We start from the raw sequence: 15,479 nt of genomic DNA, 5'->3' as shown, positions 1-15,479 counted from the left end.
AGCTTCCCCTTCCCAACTGCTTCCTGCCTGCGAACCCCTTATATCTATCGAGCACAAACCCCAGAATCCCAGGACGGTGCCACCTCGAATCAGCCGAGAAACAGGAGGCGAGGGCAAACACCACGACGAGAAACCCCATGCATGCACTGCCCCACTCCCCTCCCTAAAACGTTCCTGCGCAGGATCCAGCCCCTGCCTGGAATTCACCCCCATCCTTGCTAGTTGTGAACAAATAAAGATGAATAAACTCACAGTCGTTTCCACCTGGATCTCACTGCTGCCTCCTTTTCTCCACTCCTTGCTTTTCTCTTTCGGGGAACACTTTTCCATTTGCCTTTGCTCACTAGCCCCCTTAGAGGTAGGACACGGGCAAGACGACTCACCTTGGACCCATAGAGGTAATAAGGCTGGACGTTGGCGGGTTTATCTCTTTGCGGTTCTTGGGTGAAAGGAATGGCAGTTCGGACAAAACTAGGAGAAGAAAGATGGGGCAGGAGTTAACCGAGTCCTGACAGTCTTCGGGGGACGTGATGTAGTGGGAGCCCTTCCTGACCAGGTGCAACCACCCCGCTTCCTAGATGGGTGCCTCTGACATACTCCCATCCGACCTCTGCCTCCTCCTCAAAGACGGGAAAGCTGCAGTCCAGACCGCAGGCTTGATGAGGGGCCTGTGGCTGCTCAGGACAGTGGGCTGGGCCTGAGAATGGCCTGCTCCAGGCCCCACCTCCCCACCTCCCCACCCCCATGTTGGTTTCCCCAGAGCAGGGTTCTGCAAACTCTTTCTGTAAAGGCCCAGACAGCAAATATTTCCAGCTTCGCCAGCCAGATGGTCTCTGCTGCAGATAAATCAGCTCTGCTGGTCGTGTGAGAGCTCCCGTAAACAACAGTAAACGAATGAGCGTGGCTGAGCTCCTATGAATTTCAAATACTTTCCACTTGCCAACACATGATGATTCTTCTTTGGATTCCCCCTCTCCCTCACCATTTAAAAACATCAATACCATTCTTAGCTCATGGGCTGTATAAAAACAGCGGGGAACTGGATGTGGCTTGTGGGCCAGGGTTTGCAGACTTCTGCTCAAGAAGATTAAAGGTCCCAAATCTTCAGAGAACAGGAAGTGTGTCTTGCTAAGTGCATGGGTTCAGGAGCATCTGTGGATTCCTCCCAGACCTCCCATTCCCTCAGCACGTGCTTACTGAATGCCGGTCCCAAGGACACTGAGAGGACCTGCACACAGTTCTGCTCATCCTTACGTACTTACTTTGAAGTGAATACCTCTCACCTCTCCCACCAGGTTTTGAACCTCTGTGGGGATATGGGATCAGGTCTTGTTTCTACCTTGGTGCCTGGCCCAGGGCTGAGTGCACCTGCAGGAGACATGCTCCCCTTTGCCATGCATGTGTGTGCTCTGCACACATATGTCTGTTTGCACACATGCATTCCCATATGTGGATGTCCTCACAGAAGTTCCATCTGATCATGTCACTCCCCTCCCTTAAAGGTCGATAAATGCTCGATGCTAATGTGGCCTGTGGAGCAGTCCAGTCTGGTCCTGCTTCTTCCTGTATCCTGCCGCATCGTTCATGGTACCATTCCCCATCCCACCTGCTCCACCCTTACCAGCTTCCTGGCTCCTTAGAAACTTTGCCTGGAACACTCCTCTGCCTTTTTGCTTTATTTATCCCAACTCAGGCATGCCTGCTCAGAGGAGGAAGCCTCTCCTGAGGTCTGTATGGCTCCCCGGCCTGGATCAGGCGGTGCTGTTCTCTCGTGGCTCCGTGGGCTTTTTCTATCTCTATGTTCACTGCTTATCACAGCACATTTATCGTGTGATACATCGTTTCATAGATCATGTGATTGTTTGATCTAGCCCGAAGGCTCCAAGAGGCAGGAAGGTGTCTACTTGCCTCCAGCACAGAGCCTGCGCCCAGGAGGGGCCCCGTGAGATGCCTGTGGCAGGGATGAGCTGACCCCTGGGCTGGGCCTAGTTTGGAGGAGGCAGCTGGCTGCTCCCTGGGCCCTCGTCCACCCCACCCCCTCCGACAGGGACTCCTTACCGGTTGGTGGATCCATTGTAGCAGTAGTTGGGGAGGAAGTCGAAGTTCAGCTCCCAGAAGACGTGCAGGGTGATGCGGCCGTAGGGGGCGGACACGTTGTGGTTGGCCTCCCGGAACATGGCGTCGAAGCTGTCCAGGGTCATGTGCTTGCACAGCAGCCGGTGCGTGAGCCGGTTGATCTCCAGCAGCCACTCCAGCTCCTGGCCGAGAGAGAACCGCAGCTGCTGAGGACTCACACAGACCTTACAGGTGTGCACCAGCGGGTCTGACCCATTCCTGTCACACAGGCGAGAGCCCCTCACACAACCTCCCAACAGCCGGCATGGGGACCAGGACCCCAGCAGCGGCGTGACAATGTTCTCTTGTTCTGAGTGGAAGGAACTGATTGACAGCCGTTGCCCAGGCTGCGTGCCTGTCCCAGGAAGGGGACCAGGTCATGTGCAAATGTCTGTCTGCTCGCCTCTGGGTACAAAGCATGACTGCTTGCTCTCCAGATTCCATCTATGAGAAAAAGCCTGCCCCTCGGGGTCACAGGTAACGTAAAAGGAAGCTGTGACTGGCTGTCACCAGAGACTACGTGTCTGCCCTGCTTTAAGCAGGCATACTAGGTGCTTACGATTAGGTCAGATCACACGAAGCCACTCATATTTTAGGTCAAACACCATCAAATGAGTAATGTCATAGGGTCCAACCTAATATGTGCCAAGCAGTATTTTAAGCACTTTATAAGTGTTAACGCATTTAATGAAGTCAGTGCTATTGCTGCCTGACTTTGCACATATAGAAATTGAAGCTTTGAGAAGTGAAGGAACTTAGCTTCAAATCTGGGAAGCTGGGCTGCAAAGTCTACATTCCTAACCCTGTGGAACACCTATAGGAATTCTGAAAGCAGCTGGGAGCAGATCATCTCCCCCTTTGGGCTGTAGGTACCTCAGTCACGCAGGGGTAGTCACCCTGGCCTAGGTGTGGCTGCAAGCTGTGGACGAGCAACCTGCTGTTGGCCACAATGACCTGAGGGAGCTGTGGGCCGACTGTTGGAATCCCACCTTCGGGCAGAGAACGGGAGCAGAGGGGATGCTGCCCAGACACAACAGGGCACTGCATTTGCTGAGGAGTAAAAGGAGAGTGAACCCTTCGGGCTCGTCTAGTCCCTTATCACATTGCCATTGAAAAGCATCAGAGCAGTCTTATGCTGAGAGAGAGAGAGAGAGAGAGAGAGAGAGAGAGAGAGAGAGAGAGAGAGAGAGAGAGAGAGAGAGAGAGCAGCCTCCACGTGATGCCTCAGGACACTCCTGCACTGTTGTGGCTAAGCTGTCTCTTAAGATGGGAACGACTGCCCCCGTTTCATAGAGGGGAATCTGAGGCTCGGCGGGTGAAGTAACTTGCCCAAGATCACACAGGACATATGTAACAGGGCTTAGGATGTGAATCCAGGTCTTCAGACTCCAAATCATGTGTGTTTGGCCCCTGTGACACAGATAGCTGCCTGGAGTAAAGAAACAATGGCTAAGAAAGCCCTCTGAAAATGAAGACGGTCTTAAAACATAGAAGCAAAGAGAACATCAGAAGGGCAGTTCACCAGAGTGCAGCCCAGAGGTGGGACAGTTAGTGCAGCTTAATTGTCTGTGGTCACAGGAGGCAGCGTCACCAGCGACTCTATTTCGTTCTCATCGGCCACAAAGCCTCCAGAACCCTGGTCGGGGTCCACAGTGTGGTCAGGTGGAGGCCCCTGGCCACGCATCCCATCTTGGAGCTTAACCACTCTGAAACTCAGATTCTGTGGCTCTAAATTGGGGGCACAGAACTGGATCACAGCTTGCAAGCTTAAATGGCTGCAGGGCCAGACAGGTCAGGTAAGTGGGACAAGCGGGGCAGGAGGGAGTCGTGGGCTGGGTTGTCTGTGGCAAATCGGAGCGCCCAGCCCAGAGAAGGCACAGCTGCTATTAACTCCATCTGACTGTGGCATGGGAAAGGGGCTGAGTGAGAGAGAGCAGATGCTGCCATTTCTCAAAAATAGGTCAACATCTGGATTCCAATTCTGGAGTGGCAGCTGGAAGAGTAGGAGTCCAGTCCCTGTGCACCATGAGGCAGAGGAGGGCAGACACACAGATCAGCTCTCTGCTTCTTTCCTTTGGCCCAGCTAGCTGGACCTCATCTTTGTTTCAATTCACTTAGGATGGGTAAAAAACAACAATAATAAAAAGAGTAAACGCTAAGGAGTACGTTTCTAAGATCAACGAGTCGTCCCGCTATGGGGAAGATAGCTGCAGATAAGAAAGCGGGGAACCACTGCTGTCCTGCTGTTCTGTGCTCTCCAGTCTCAGGAATGCGTCAGTGTTGACAAGGGGACCGGGAGAGCGCTCTCAGCTCTGCTGGTGTGGGGGCCGCTGGGAGTGGAGGTCCCGCGCCTGCCGTGCAGCAGCACAAGGGTGTTTCTTTGTGATGTAATCCCCATTGGGGGCTTACATCTGCCGTGCTCTCCCGGCCTTCCTTCAGGAGGGCCCCTGCCTGTGGGTCGGATGCAGGGCTCGGTGCAGAGGGTTTAAAAGGCACATGAGCGGTTCAGGTACCTTCAGAGAGGATGTCAGCATTCCACAGTAAAGTCGGTTTACTGAGGAAATAAAATACCCACATGGGCAATTCTGTGAAGTATGGGAAGATCTCTTCAAGGGCAACCAGAAACCCGAGTGTCAGCCACATGGGCCTGGTGACCAGCTCTGTGGCCCCAGGGAGGCGAGAAGATCTGGGTTCGAGAACTCAGGGTCAGTGAGAGCTGGCAGGTCAGATCCATGAATGATGTGTCCCGGGAGCTGGCAGCAAACTGACAGCACAGCCCAGCTGCCGGGCATGTCTAGGCAGTGGTCACCAGCTGGGAGGACTGGTTTGGTGCTGCCAGAACTTCTGCACATTTACTCGCATTCTTCCAAATTTTTAATGGTGGCTCAAAATTTCAAATATGCTCTGCAGCCTGAGGCTGCCACCTCTCAGCTGCAGTTTTTTAAAAAAAAATACATTTTTATTGATTTCAGAGAGGAAGGGAGAAGGAGAGAGAGAGATAGAAACAATAACGATGAGAGAGAATCATTGATCGGCTGCCTCCTACATGACTGAGGATCGAGCCTGCAACCTGGGCATGTGCCCTGACCAGGAATCGAACCTGTGACCTCCTGGTTCCTAGGTCAATGCTCAATCACTGAGCCACACCGGCACTGGCCGGGGTCAACTTCAGCTGTTCACAGCTCTCTCGGAGCATCTATTTACGTGGTTGCAAAGGAGGATGTTGACTGACAGGAAAGGTTTGTAGCCTCCCAACTGTCATCAGGCTGCCTCCCCATCAGATAGGAGTTTCTAAGGTGGAGGGGAGGGCTGAGGGCAGCGCATTCCTGGGTTTGTTTTTCAGAAGAGGCTGAAGCCTCTCAGAGGAGGTTGGGGGGGGGGGGTGTCTCCTGACCCCACAGGGGGGAGCGTCCCTGGGGCCTCCTCTTCAAGGATTCCAGGGGCAGTAGCTGCTCTCCTGGGGGCCATCATCCTCACCTGCTAAACACTGGCTTGCACTGCTTGTTTTGATTTTATTCTTGGCTCAAAGAGCAGTCAGTGCCTTTCAAGGGTTGGGCCATGCACACCCACGCACACCCCAAACCAGTTTTCCCATTCGATAAGCTCTTTTATTACTGGGAAACTGGAAGATACAGATAGATTAAAAACAAAGAAAGAGACGAAAACAAAAGTCCTACCGCTTGGAGATAATCACTGCTAACACTTTTGCATAAACAAAGAAGAATCTATTTCTTAAAATAGATGTCCCGGGAGGAGGCGTGCCACATGACAGTCTCTTCCCGTAAGGGACCTGGGGCTGAGGTGGGCAGCTGGGTCAAGTCCTCTTACGAAACGTTGTTGAAAATTCACCCCGAGAACATCTCACTGCAGCTCCAGATTCCTGTTCCTCTCCTCTGTTTTTCCCCATAGGCTATTATTTATTAAGTGCAATGAACTATGCAAAGCTCTTTCCAGACAGTAGCTCATTTCATCCTTGCAGCAACGCCATGAGGTGAATGCTAATCTTCCCTCCATGGTGTAGGTAGGGAAACAGGCTTACAGAAGATGAATAACTTGCCAAGGTCACCCAGCCAGTAAGAGGCAGGGTCAGGACTACGCCCGCTGGTCTTTCTGACTCTGAAGCCCTACTTCTCAATTCTTTTTTAAACAGTTCTTGTCCACTTAAAAACAAACAAACACCTTTCTTTTTGCAAATAATTTCAGACTTACACAAAAGTGAAAACAGCCGAGTTCCAGCCTACCCCTGACCCTGTTTATCCAATGTTAACCTCTTACATAACCACGGCATGATTATCAAAAGTAGGAAATTAATGTCGGTACAGTACTATTAACTCAACGACAGACCTTATTTGAATTTCATCAGTTTGTCCACAAAGGTGCTTTTTGTTGCTTTGGAATTCAATCCAGGACCCACAATGCATTTAGTGGTCCTGTCTTCTAGTCTTTTCCAACTCTAGTCGTTTTCAGTCTTTCTTTGCCTTTTATGATTTGGATGCTTTTGAAAAGTATTGTTCACTGTTTGTGTGTGTGTGTTTCTTTTGAGGGACTGTCTTTGATTTGGGTTTATGTGCTTTTTCTCATGATTAGATTGAGATTATGCATTTTGGAAATACCACAGAAAAATACATATCAGGGACACATGAATATATCTTATTACTACCTTTGATGCCTGGGTAAGAGGGTCTGCTAAGTCTCCCCATTGTAAACGTTCTATTCTTCTATTTGGAACGAATAAATGTCTTGAAGGAGATAATTTGATATTATTTTGCAAGTATTCTGTTTCTTGCCAAAGTTATTTTGAGGGTAATTTTTTTTTTATTGTGGGAAAATATACATAACATAAAATTTACCATTTTAACTATTTTTAAATGTACAGTTCTGTGGCATTAAGTACCTTCACATTATTGTGCAACCATCACTACCATCCATCTCCAGAACTTCTTAATCTTCCTCAACAGAAACTCCGTACCCATTAAACACTAACGCTCCTTCCCCACAACCACACCCCCTACTTTCTATCTTCATGAATTTGGCTACTCTGGGAATCTCCTAATAATTGGAATCATAATATGTTTTTCTTAAAGTTCTGTCCACTGCCCTCGCTGATGTGGCTCAGTGGGTTGGGTGTCGTCCTGTGCACTGAAAGGTTGCTGGTTTGATTCCAGGTCAGGGCACATGCCTGGGTTGTGGGCTCGATCCCCAGTAGGGTGCGTGCAGGAGGCAGCCAATCAATGTTTGGCATTCTCTCTCCCAAAAATAAAACGATAAAAAAGTCTTAAAAAAAATTCTGCCCACTAATTTTAGCATCCATGTAGTGATCTAATGGTGACTTCATTCCTTCTACTTATCTGCTTTTGAAAGCATTAAAGCCTTCCTTTGATTCTCACTTAAAGACTGACTGATCAATCAAGCTTACTCTAATTCTTGGAAAGAATTAATACAGAGAAGTTCAAAAGCTGTTTAATAGAGGGACGGTCCATGCTTGTGCAACAGGACCGATTATTATTTTCATTTCATTCAGGTCCTCTGTGAGATGAAAATGTGGGGACCTTTGTTAAAAAACTATTAAGAATTTTAAGACAGCAAGAGCAGAGCATTAAACCCAGCACAGAGCCCCTCTGGGCCCTGTACTACGGCACACCCATGAGGCCGGCCCTGTTGTGCAACCTTCCCTGGCTTCATAGGACACCCACCTACTTGCCGGGATCTACAGCATCCTAAAGGACAAGCAGTTGTGCCCCCATGTTGGCCCTCCCAAGAGATTTCAAGACCCCTCTCTACTCTCACGGCAATCAGGAGGGTAAGATTATTCTCATTCTTAAGTCTATTTTTCCTGCTCTATTCAGATAGGAAGGAAACTCGCTGCCCGCTATAACTGGCCCAGTACTAAGCTCACAACAACATCCAGCTAGAATCCCAGATCGTCCCATCTCTTACCACTATGGAGGTCAGGTCCTCACTCTCAAAGCGGCTGATGGCCTGGTCCAAGGATTTGTACATGGCGGCAGAGATGCGCTGAGTAATGAGTCTGTTCAGGTCAATTGATCTACCCAGGAGCTGGATATGAGAGGGAGAGAGAGAGAGCACAGAATTACTAAGTAGTAAGATTTGCACAGACACGACAACGAAATGCAATGCACTGATAGCAACCTGGATTAAAAGTATAAAGGACATAACTGGGGCAAATGGGGACGCTCTGTGGAATACAGTACTGTTCAATTTCCTGAGTGTGACAATTCTATTTTCATTACGAGAGAATGTCGTTGTTCTTAGGAGATAGGTGCTGAGATGTTCAGGGGTAAAGTCTCATGATATATGCAACTTATTCTCAAATGGTTAAGAAAAAAAAAGTATAGCCAAAACCGGTTTGGCTCAGTGGATAGAGCGTCGGCCTGTGGACTGAAAGGTCCCAGGTTCGATTCCGGTCAAGGGCATGTACATTGGTTGCAGGCACATCCCCGGTAGGGGGTGTGCAGGAGGCAGCTGGTCGATGTTTCTCTCTCATCGATGTTTCTAGCTCTCTATCCCTCTCCCTTCCTCTCTGTGAAAAATTAATAAAAAATATTTAAAAAGAAAAAAGTATATTCTTTTTTAAATATATATATATTTTTATTTCAGAGAGAGGAAGGAAGAAGGATAGGAACATCAAGACGAGAGAGAATCATTGATCAGCTGCCTCCTGCCTGCCCCCTAACAGGGAATCAAACCTCAACCACTGAGCGACACTGGCTGGGCAAATAGTATATTCTTTAAAATATATATTTCCATATATTATTTATATTTATACATAAATATATTTTGTATATTTGCCGCATTTGTGGGAGAGAGAAAATATATACCTGAGAAAGAAAAAGTGGTAAAACCTTAATAATCGTGAATCTGTTTATAGAGAATATATGTACTCATTGTACTATTCTTTCAAGTTTCCTGTAGTTCTGAAATATAAAACGTTGAGGGGAAATACAATTTATTCAGACTGCAGGAAGAGGCTCAGGACAGGCTCTGGCATCCGTGCAATGCCAACATCCTAAATTAGCCCTGAGCTCCTTCCTGAATCTGCCCTGTGCCCCAATTCACAGTCACCAGGAATAGCCACCCCTCAGCAAGGGCCGCTGTGTGCCTTTGTGGGGATGAATTTCAAAGCAGGAGCACGAAGCGCTGGTTACAGAACGGAAAATGTAGCTTACGATAATTTCCACTGGGGAACGCAGGGGCAGAATTGCAGATGCTATGGAGAGAGCAGTAGGCATTTACTGACCACCTGCTCTGTGCCCTGCACTTTGCTAGGTACCCAAGGATTATTCTTAACCATGTAATTTTTTCTACTTGTCTTCTGGGGTGAATTTTCTACCAACCGACGAGGGCCCCTTAAAGCCACAATGTGCACACATAAAGCCCTCATTACTGACCACCCTGTGGCTAATTCTGCTGCATCAGTAAGTGACAGTCATAATTCTCTGTTGTTGGCAGAGGAGAGAATTAATGTTCTCTTTCCTGTTACGATTCTCCATTTCCCTTGCATTTCTCATAGCAACGGGAATGTCAGGGTTTCCAAGGACCCCCTTTCCTCTTCATCGAGAGCATCTCCTCCGTGGAGGCTCAGCCCCCTTCACCTCAGTCTTTTCCACAAATGCCATGGACCACAGGAGAAGCACACAGAGGCCACAGCGGAAAGGCTTTCACCACCACGTGGCTGCCAGCAGGGCCTAGGAGCAGGGAGCAGTCTGCTGGGGCAGCTCTTATTTTGTCTGCCTTGTTCCGTTCACGTTTGTAAGCAGGAGTATGTGTCTGAGCTCCTGATAACATTTCCTCTACACGGGGGGTCAAGTGTTCACAGAAACCAACCCCACTAAAATAAACCATAATTTCTACCCTGGGTTTAGCCTGACATGCTTTGTTTCAAAGGCCCGAAGCTCTCCATCACTTAGGCTAGCATCTGACCTTGCAGGGACACGTTTACCCACTGCTGAGCAGCAGTCCCGATGGAAAGAAGTGGGCGGCAGCTTAGGATGGGAAGACAGAGGCTTTGGTGGCCACTGCTCCCAGAGGTGAGCGGCAGACGAGCGGAGAGCCGGGAACTTGAACCAGAGGAGGCCGCGCGCCTTTGCACTGTTTGTAGACTCTGTGTCACACCTATCTTAGACGTCCACACGGGCGATGTGCAGACAGCACAGTCCTGCTTTCTGACCTCCATGCTAACCTCACAGCTACTCTCCCCTGCCTGCTCCAGTTCCACCGTGGGTTCCGTTCCCTATTACCTGGACGTGTCTCTGTTTCAGCAGCGTTTCGTAGCGGTTGGACGGCGGGTACGGAATGATGACTCCATAGTTCTTACATTCGGCTCTAAAACGTTTATCCAACAGGACACTGGAAGGAATGAGAGTTAAATGAGGCCAGCCAACGTGACAGCAAATCATTTTCAACTGCCCCGCCATGTCTGCTTTACACCAGGATCTACCCATAAAGCACTGTCTTATGCATTTTAAGTATAATTTCTTTTCTGTTTTAGAGCAAAGTCCTTCAAATTTCTTTTAAACCAGAAGAGCTCAATATGTGAACCAGAATGTCTAAGTTAAAGACTGGCAACACAGATGTTGACTTTTATCTTTTATTCACTGACCAAAAAATCAACAACAACAACAAAATGGAGTGCGTGCTTGTCATATCCCAGATCCTTGCTTGGGACAGACAGTTCCCAACGGGAAACATTCTAAGTACTAGGAATACAAAGTTCCTGTCCTCTGGAAGTCTACGTTCTAGTGAGAAGAGACTGAAACTAAAAAAGTAGGCAGAGGAATAAAGTAATTTCAAACAGTGTACGTCTGCATGGTATTCATTATTTATCAGGTGTGCACACGCATGCTTTTCATCTCACACCTATGAGTTGGAAGTACCATTATCATCTTTCACACTGAAGCGCACACTGCAGAGTAATAAGTTCTCTGAAAACAATAAAACAGGACCATCTGGTATGAGGAGGCCAGAGAAAGCCTCTCTGGAGAGGTTTTGTTGGACAGAGACCTACATGCGAAAAATGGCCAGATCTGGGGGAAGAATCCCTCAGGCACACTGAGCTTGGGATGTCTGAGAAAAGGAAAGATGGCCAGTGTGGTGGAGAACATGGTGCAAAAATGAACTTAGAAAGTTAGTCCAGGGGCTGGGTCACGTGGGACTACCTAAGCCACAGGAAAGAGGTTAGATACTCTGCAGATGTAACTGGATGTCATGGAAAGGAAGTCATGAAGCAAGACAGTGACCCAATCTAAATGCACATTCTCCAGTACAGAGAGCAGCCACCACCCCATGAGCCTGCTGAGCACCTGAGATGCGGTGGGTCCACGTGGAGATGCACTATGAATATAAACTACATTCTAGATTTTGAAGACGTAGACAAAACACACAAAACTATCTCTAGTACTATTTAATTGTTACATGATGAAATTGTAGTATTTTAGATATACTGGATTACATATTACATAAAATATATTGCTAAATTAATTTTGCCTATTTTTCCTTTTTTAAATATGGCAACTAAAATTTTAAAAATTACATTTGTGGCTCACATGTATAATTGCATTATATTTCTTCTCTCTTAATATTTTTAATTGTTTTTGTTGTTGCTGTTGTTTATTTTGAGAGAGAGAGAGCGAGAGAGAGAGAGAGAGAGGAAGAGAGAAACATCATTGATCATCTGCCTCTGCATGATCCCTACCAGGGATCTAGACGGCAACCTGGGCATGTGCCCTGACCGGCAACCTTTTGGTGCACAGGATGACGTCCAACCAACCTCATGGGCCAGGGCTAATTGCATTATATTTCTAATGGTCAGCACTGATCTAGATCATTCTCTCCCTCCTGTGCTTTCTAACTCTTCCAGCCTCTCTCCAGCTTTGTCATGCCGTTTGCTCCCTCTTGTGGTCTGTGGAGATCTTTACATGTACTAATTCACCTTAATCCTCTCTCAACAGCCTCTTGAACTTTCCAAGGAATGCACACAATATATTCGTTTCAGGTGTACAACATCGTGATTTGACATTTATATATTTTCAGAAATGATCATCATGATAAGTCTAATAAGTATGTAACCATACAGAGCTGTTACTATATTATTGATTATATTCCCTATGCTGCACACTGCATCTCAGTGGCTTATTTATTTTATAACTGGAAGTTTGTTCCTCTTATTAAACTTGACCCTTTTCATCTACCCATCCACCCCTCCCCTCTGGCAACCATTAGTTTGCTCTCTGTGTCTGTGAATTTGTTCCTCTTTTTGTTTTGTTCGTGTGTTCTGTTTTTCAGATCCCACATATAAGTGGCATCATGTGGTATCTGGCATGCTATTGTTACTATACCTCTGCCACAGGGACTTTGCACAAATAGTTCCCTTTCCCTACATTTTCCTGTCTCCTCCTTCATCTAGTTTTACTTTACTCCTGTCACCTTCACAAATGAACTCAAATGTACCTTTCTCAGGACAGCCGTTCCAGCTCCCCACCCAAAGACTAGTTCAGGTTTAACTGTCATACATTTCCATGAACTTTGCCTTCATAGGGAGCATGTAACTTCCCTTGTCACTGTGCATTCACTAGCTTTTATTAATGTCTGTCTTCCCCAGACATAGATCTGTCTATTCTCATCTCCTACATTCTAGCACCCAGGCCAGACCCATGGAAGCATTTAGGTTTCCTTACATGCGAATGAAGGGAGGTTTTGCAGCAGCAAACCCCAGGCTCTCTTACCTGCCGGCCATGGCTTTGTAGTAAGCGAAGATCTGATCCGCCAGCTTGTAGACAAACTGATCAAAACACAGGTTCACCTGGCAAAGAGGAAGCAGAACATGTCAGTGGAGTCTGTCCAGCTTTACCACAGAGACTTGGGCAACTCCAAGAGGGCAGTGGGCAGGTCTGCCTGAAGCTGTGGGGCGAGAGGCTTTGAAGGAAAAAGAAAAAAGACTATATGGCCAAGTTAACTTTGGGGAACCTGGTTCCTTGTTCTCAAGGTCCTCAGTGAGGCACAGAGAAGGCGAAGTTCGAAAAGCTGTTGAGGAACCGCCTTCCCCACTAGTCCCCTCTTCGGTGTTAAAGGGGCCGGCCCAAGGGGGACGCCACAGACAGGTCTTCATGTCCTGTAATGACTCGTGTCGGCCTCCCCTGGCCACCTCTCATGACAGACTTTCTTGTCTTTTCCTTTCACTGTACTTAACCTTGCTTTGCAAATAAAGAGGTGGATGGTCATCAGAAGTTTAAACACTCAAAAAATATGATGCTTAAAAATCTTTGATTTTCAATGAACAAGGGGCTGTCTTGCCATGTCAATGTTTCATCCCATTGGTGATGCTCGGGTGGGAAGGAAGTTCGCATCAGACACAGGATCAAATCCCAATCCTCCGACCCAGCAAGAGCAGGAAATGGCTGAGGGTGAAATTTCAAAGGGGAGTGGCAGTGTAATGTCAAAAGAAACAGGTCATATTTAGGTGACTCATCTTCGATTCTTTTCTTACTTCGATTCTTTTCTCTATATTCAAAGAGCATTCATGCCTTTTGTTTTACACCCCAGGTGGCATATACAGTGCTGGCCTCATAAGCAGGTAACCAAGGCATCCGACCTGGACTTGGACTTCAGAGATATTGGTCTTCCTCCAGGCAAAGAGCCTGCAGGGTCCAGGTGGGAGTGCCCAGTCATATCCCATGATCCTCCTCTTGGACCAGCTTTGAGTATCCTTGCCCAAGTGGCTCAAGCCCCTTCCAGGCCCTGCATGCTCTTTTCCCTGAGTTTAACCTTGAAGATGAACTATACTGCAGGTATGTGCACCACCCAGGGCTGGCCAAGAGGTCATTTTTTGTGGCCATGGTGGTAGACGAAGCTTGGGCATCCATGTACACATACATGAGGTCCTTCAGGGTGGGAAACAGGGCTTGGGGATGGGAAGAGAAAGGGGTCAGGAGACACAAAAGATTGTATCTCAACTCCCATAGAAATTGGAGAATCTAAAAAGAAAGCAGCAGCTCTATTAGCTTTTCTTTGGAATACATAAACTTTCAAACAAATCTAGTGGTACTGCATACCCTAAAACATTTAAGTCTTTCCTTTATAAATAAGAATGCCCTATATTTGTATGACAATTTTACCAAATGGGCCTCGTTCCATGTTTATAGAATCCCACGTGCTTAAGTAGAACAAAGACTATCATCCAATTTCCAGAAGGTAAAACTAAGTCACTAGCGCCTTTGATCTCATGTTTCTGCCCCTTGCTGGCCCATGGAAGGACTGCACTTCCTTGCTCCTCTTTGAAAGGAGGCACAGTCATGTGACTTGCTTTGACCAATGGCATGTGTCACTTTCAGGTGGAAGCTTTAAGTATCTAAGTATCAGAATGTGATTCACCCTAACCCAGCGGTTCTCAACCTTTCTAATGCCGCGACCCTGCTAGCGGTTCTCACCGCTGCTGTAGAGCCTACGACCATCGGAAAACACAGATATTTACATTACGATTCATTAACAGTAGCAAAATTACAGTTATGAAGTAGCAACAAAAATAATTTTATGGTTGGGGGTCACCACAACATGAGGAACTGTATTAAAGGGTCACAGCATTAGAAAGGTTGAGAGCCACTGCCCTGACCCTTCCCCCTGCAACCAGTAAATATTCCAGATGGGTCCCAGATTGAAGACTACATAGAATAGAGGCCCAGCCAACCCAAACTGGAGGAATAAACCTTTGGTTTCAAGCTACTAAGACTTTTGGGGTTGTTTGTTACTGCATCACAACGTAGCTTACCATTACAGAAATAACCCCTGACCATTACAGAAATAACCCCTCTCTAGTAAACAGCTTTACCAATTGAAAAGATGGCTATGTCAGTCCTATCAGTACTATATAGAGACTCTGTGACCTTGGGGTAATGACACTTGACTCCTTGGCATCTGTCAAATAGGTAGTAGCATAGACTTTTTATAATTGTTGTAAAGATTGCTTAAAATGTTTATATAGTGCTTAGCACTATGCCTGGCAAATGGTAAATACATAATAATTGATAGGTGCATTACTGTTGTTTTTATTAGCCAAGTAATCAAACCATAAAAAGACCCATTGGAAAATTACTTTTACCCAAGCAGTCCTATCATGTCCCATCCCTTCAACATTTGAAAAAGAAAAACCTCATCCCGGTCTAGGTCCTTTGGGACAACCACGATGTTTATAAAGAGCACTCTCTGGAACCAGTCACTGATCCCATGCTATGGTCTCCCCCAAATTCATATGTTGAGATCCTAAACCCCAAGGGTGATGGTATCAAGAGGTGGGGCCTTTTTGGAGGGGATTAGGCCCTGAGGGTTCAGCCCCCATGAATGGGATTAGTGCT

At 47.2% G+C, this 15,479-nt stretch overlaps 1 protein-coding gene across 1 annotated transcript in view; it reads right to left on the bottom strand.

Moving 5' to 3' along the window:
• CYFIP2 (cytoplasmic FMR1 interacting protein 2) overlaps positions 1-15,479 on the bottom strand; it is a 105,075-nt gene that overhangs the window by 40,644 nt on the left and 48,952 nt on the right. The window contains exons 20-24 of the mRNA XM_008147678.3: positions 12,858-12,934; positions 10,374-10,482; positions 8,053-8,172; positions 2,059-2,258; positions 384-471 (exon numbers count right to left, since the gene is read on the bottom strand). Coding sequence (XP_008145900.1) covers positions 384-471; positions 2,059-2,258; positions 8,053-8,172; positions 10,374-10,482; positions 12,858-12,934 — 594 coding nt within the window. The remainder of the gene's footprint in view (positions 1-383; positions 472-2,058; positions 2,259-8,052; positions 8,173-10,373; positions 10,483-12,857; positions 12,935-15,479) is intronic.

This window comes from Eptesicus fuscus, chromosome 6, assembly GCF_027574615.1.
Source record: "Eptesicus fuscus isolate TK198812 chromosome 6, DD_ASM_mEF_20220401, whole genome shotgun sequence".
NCBI classification, from domain to species: domain Eukaryota; kingdom Metazoa; phylum Chordata; class Mammalia; order Chiroptera; family Vespertilionidae; genus Eptesicus; species Eptesicus fuscus.
This window is presented reverse-complemented; position numbering and strand designations above follow the sequence as displayed.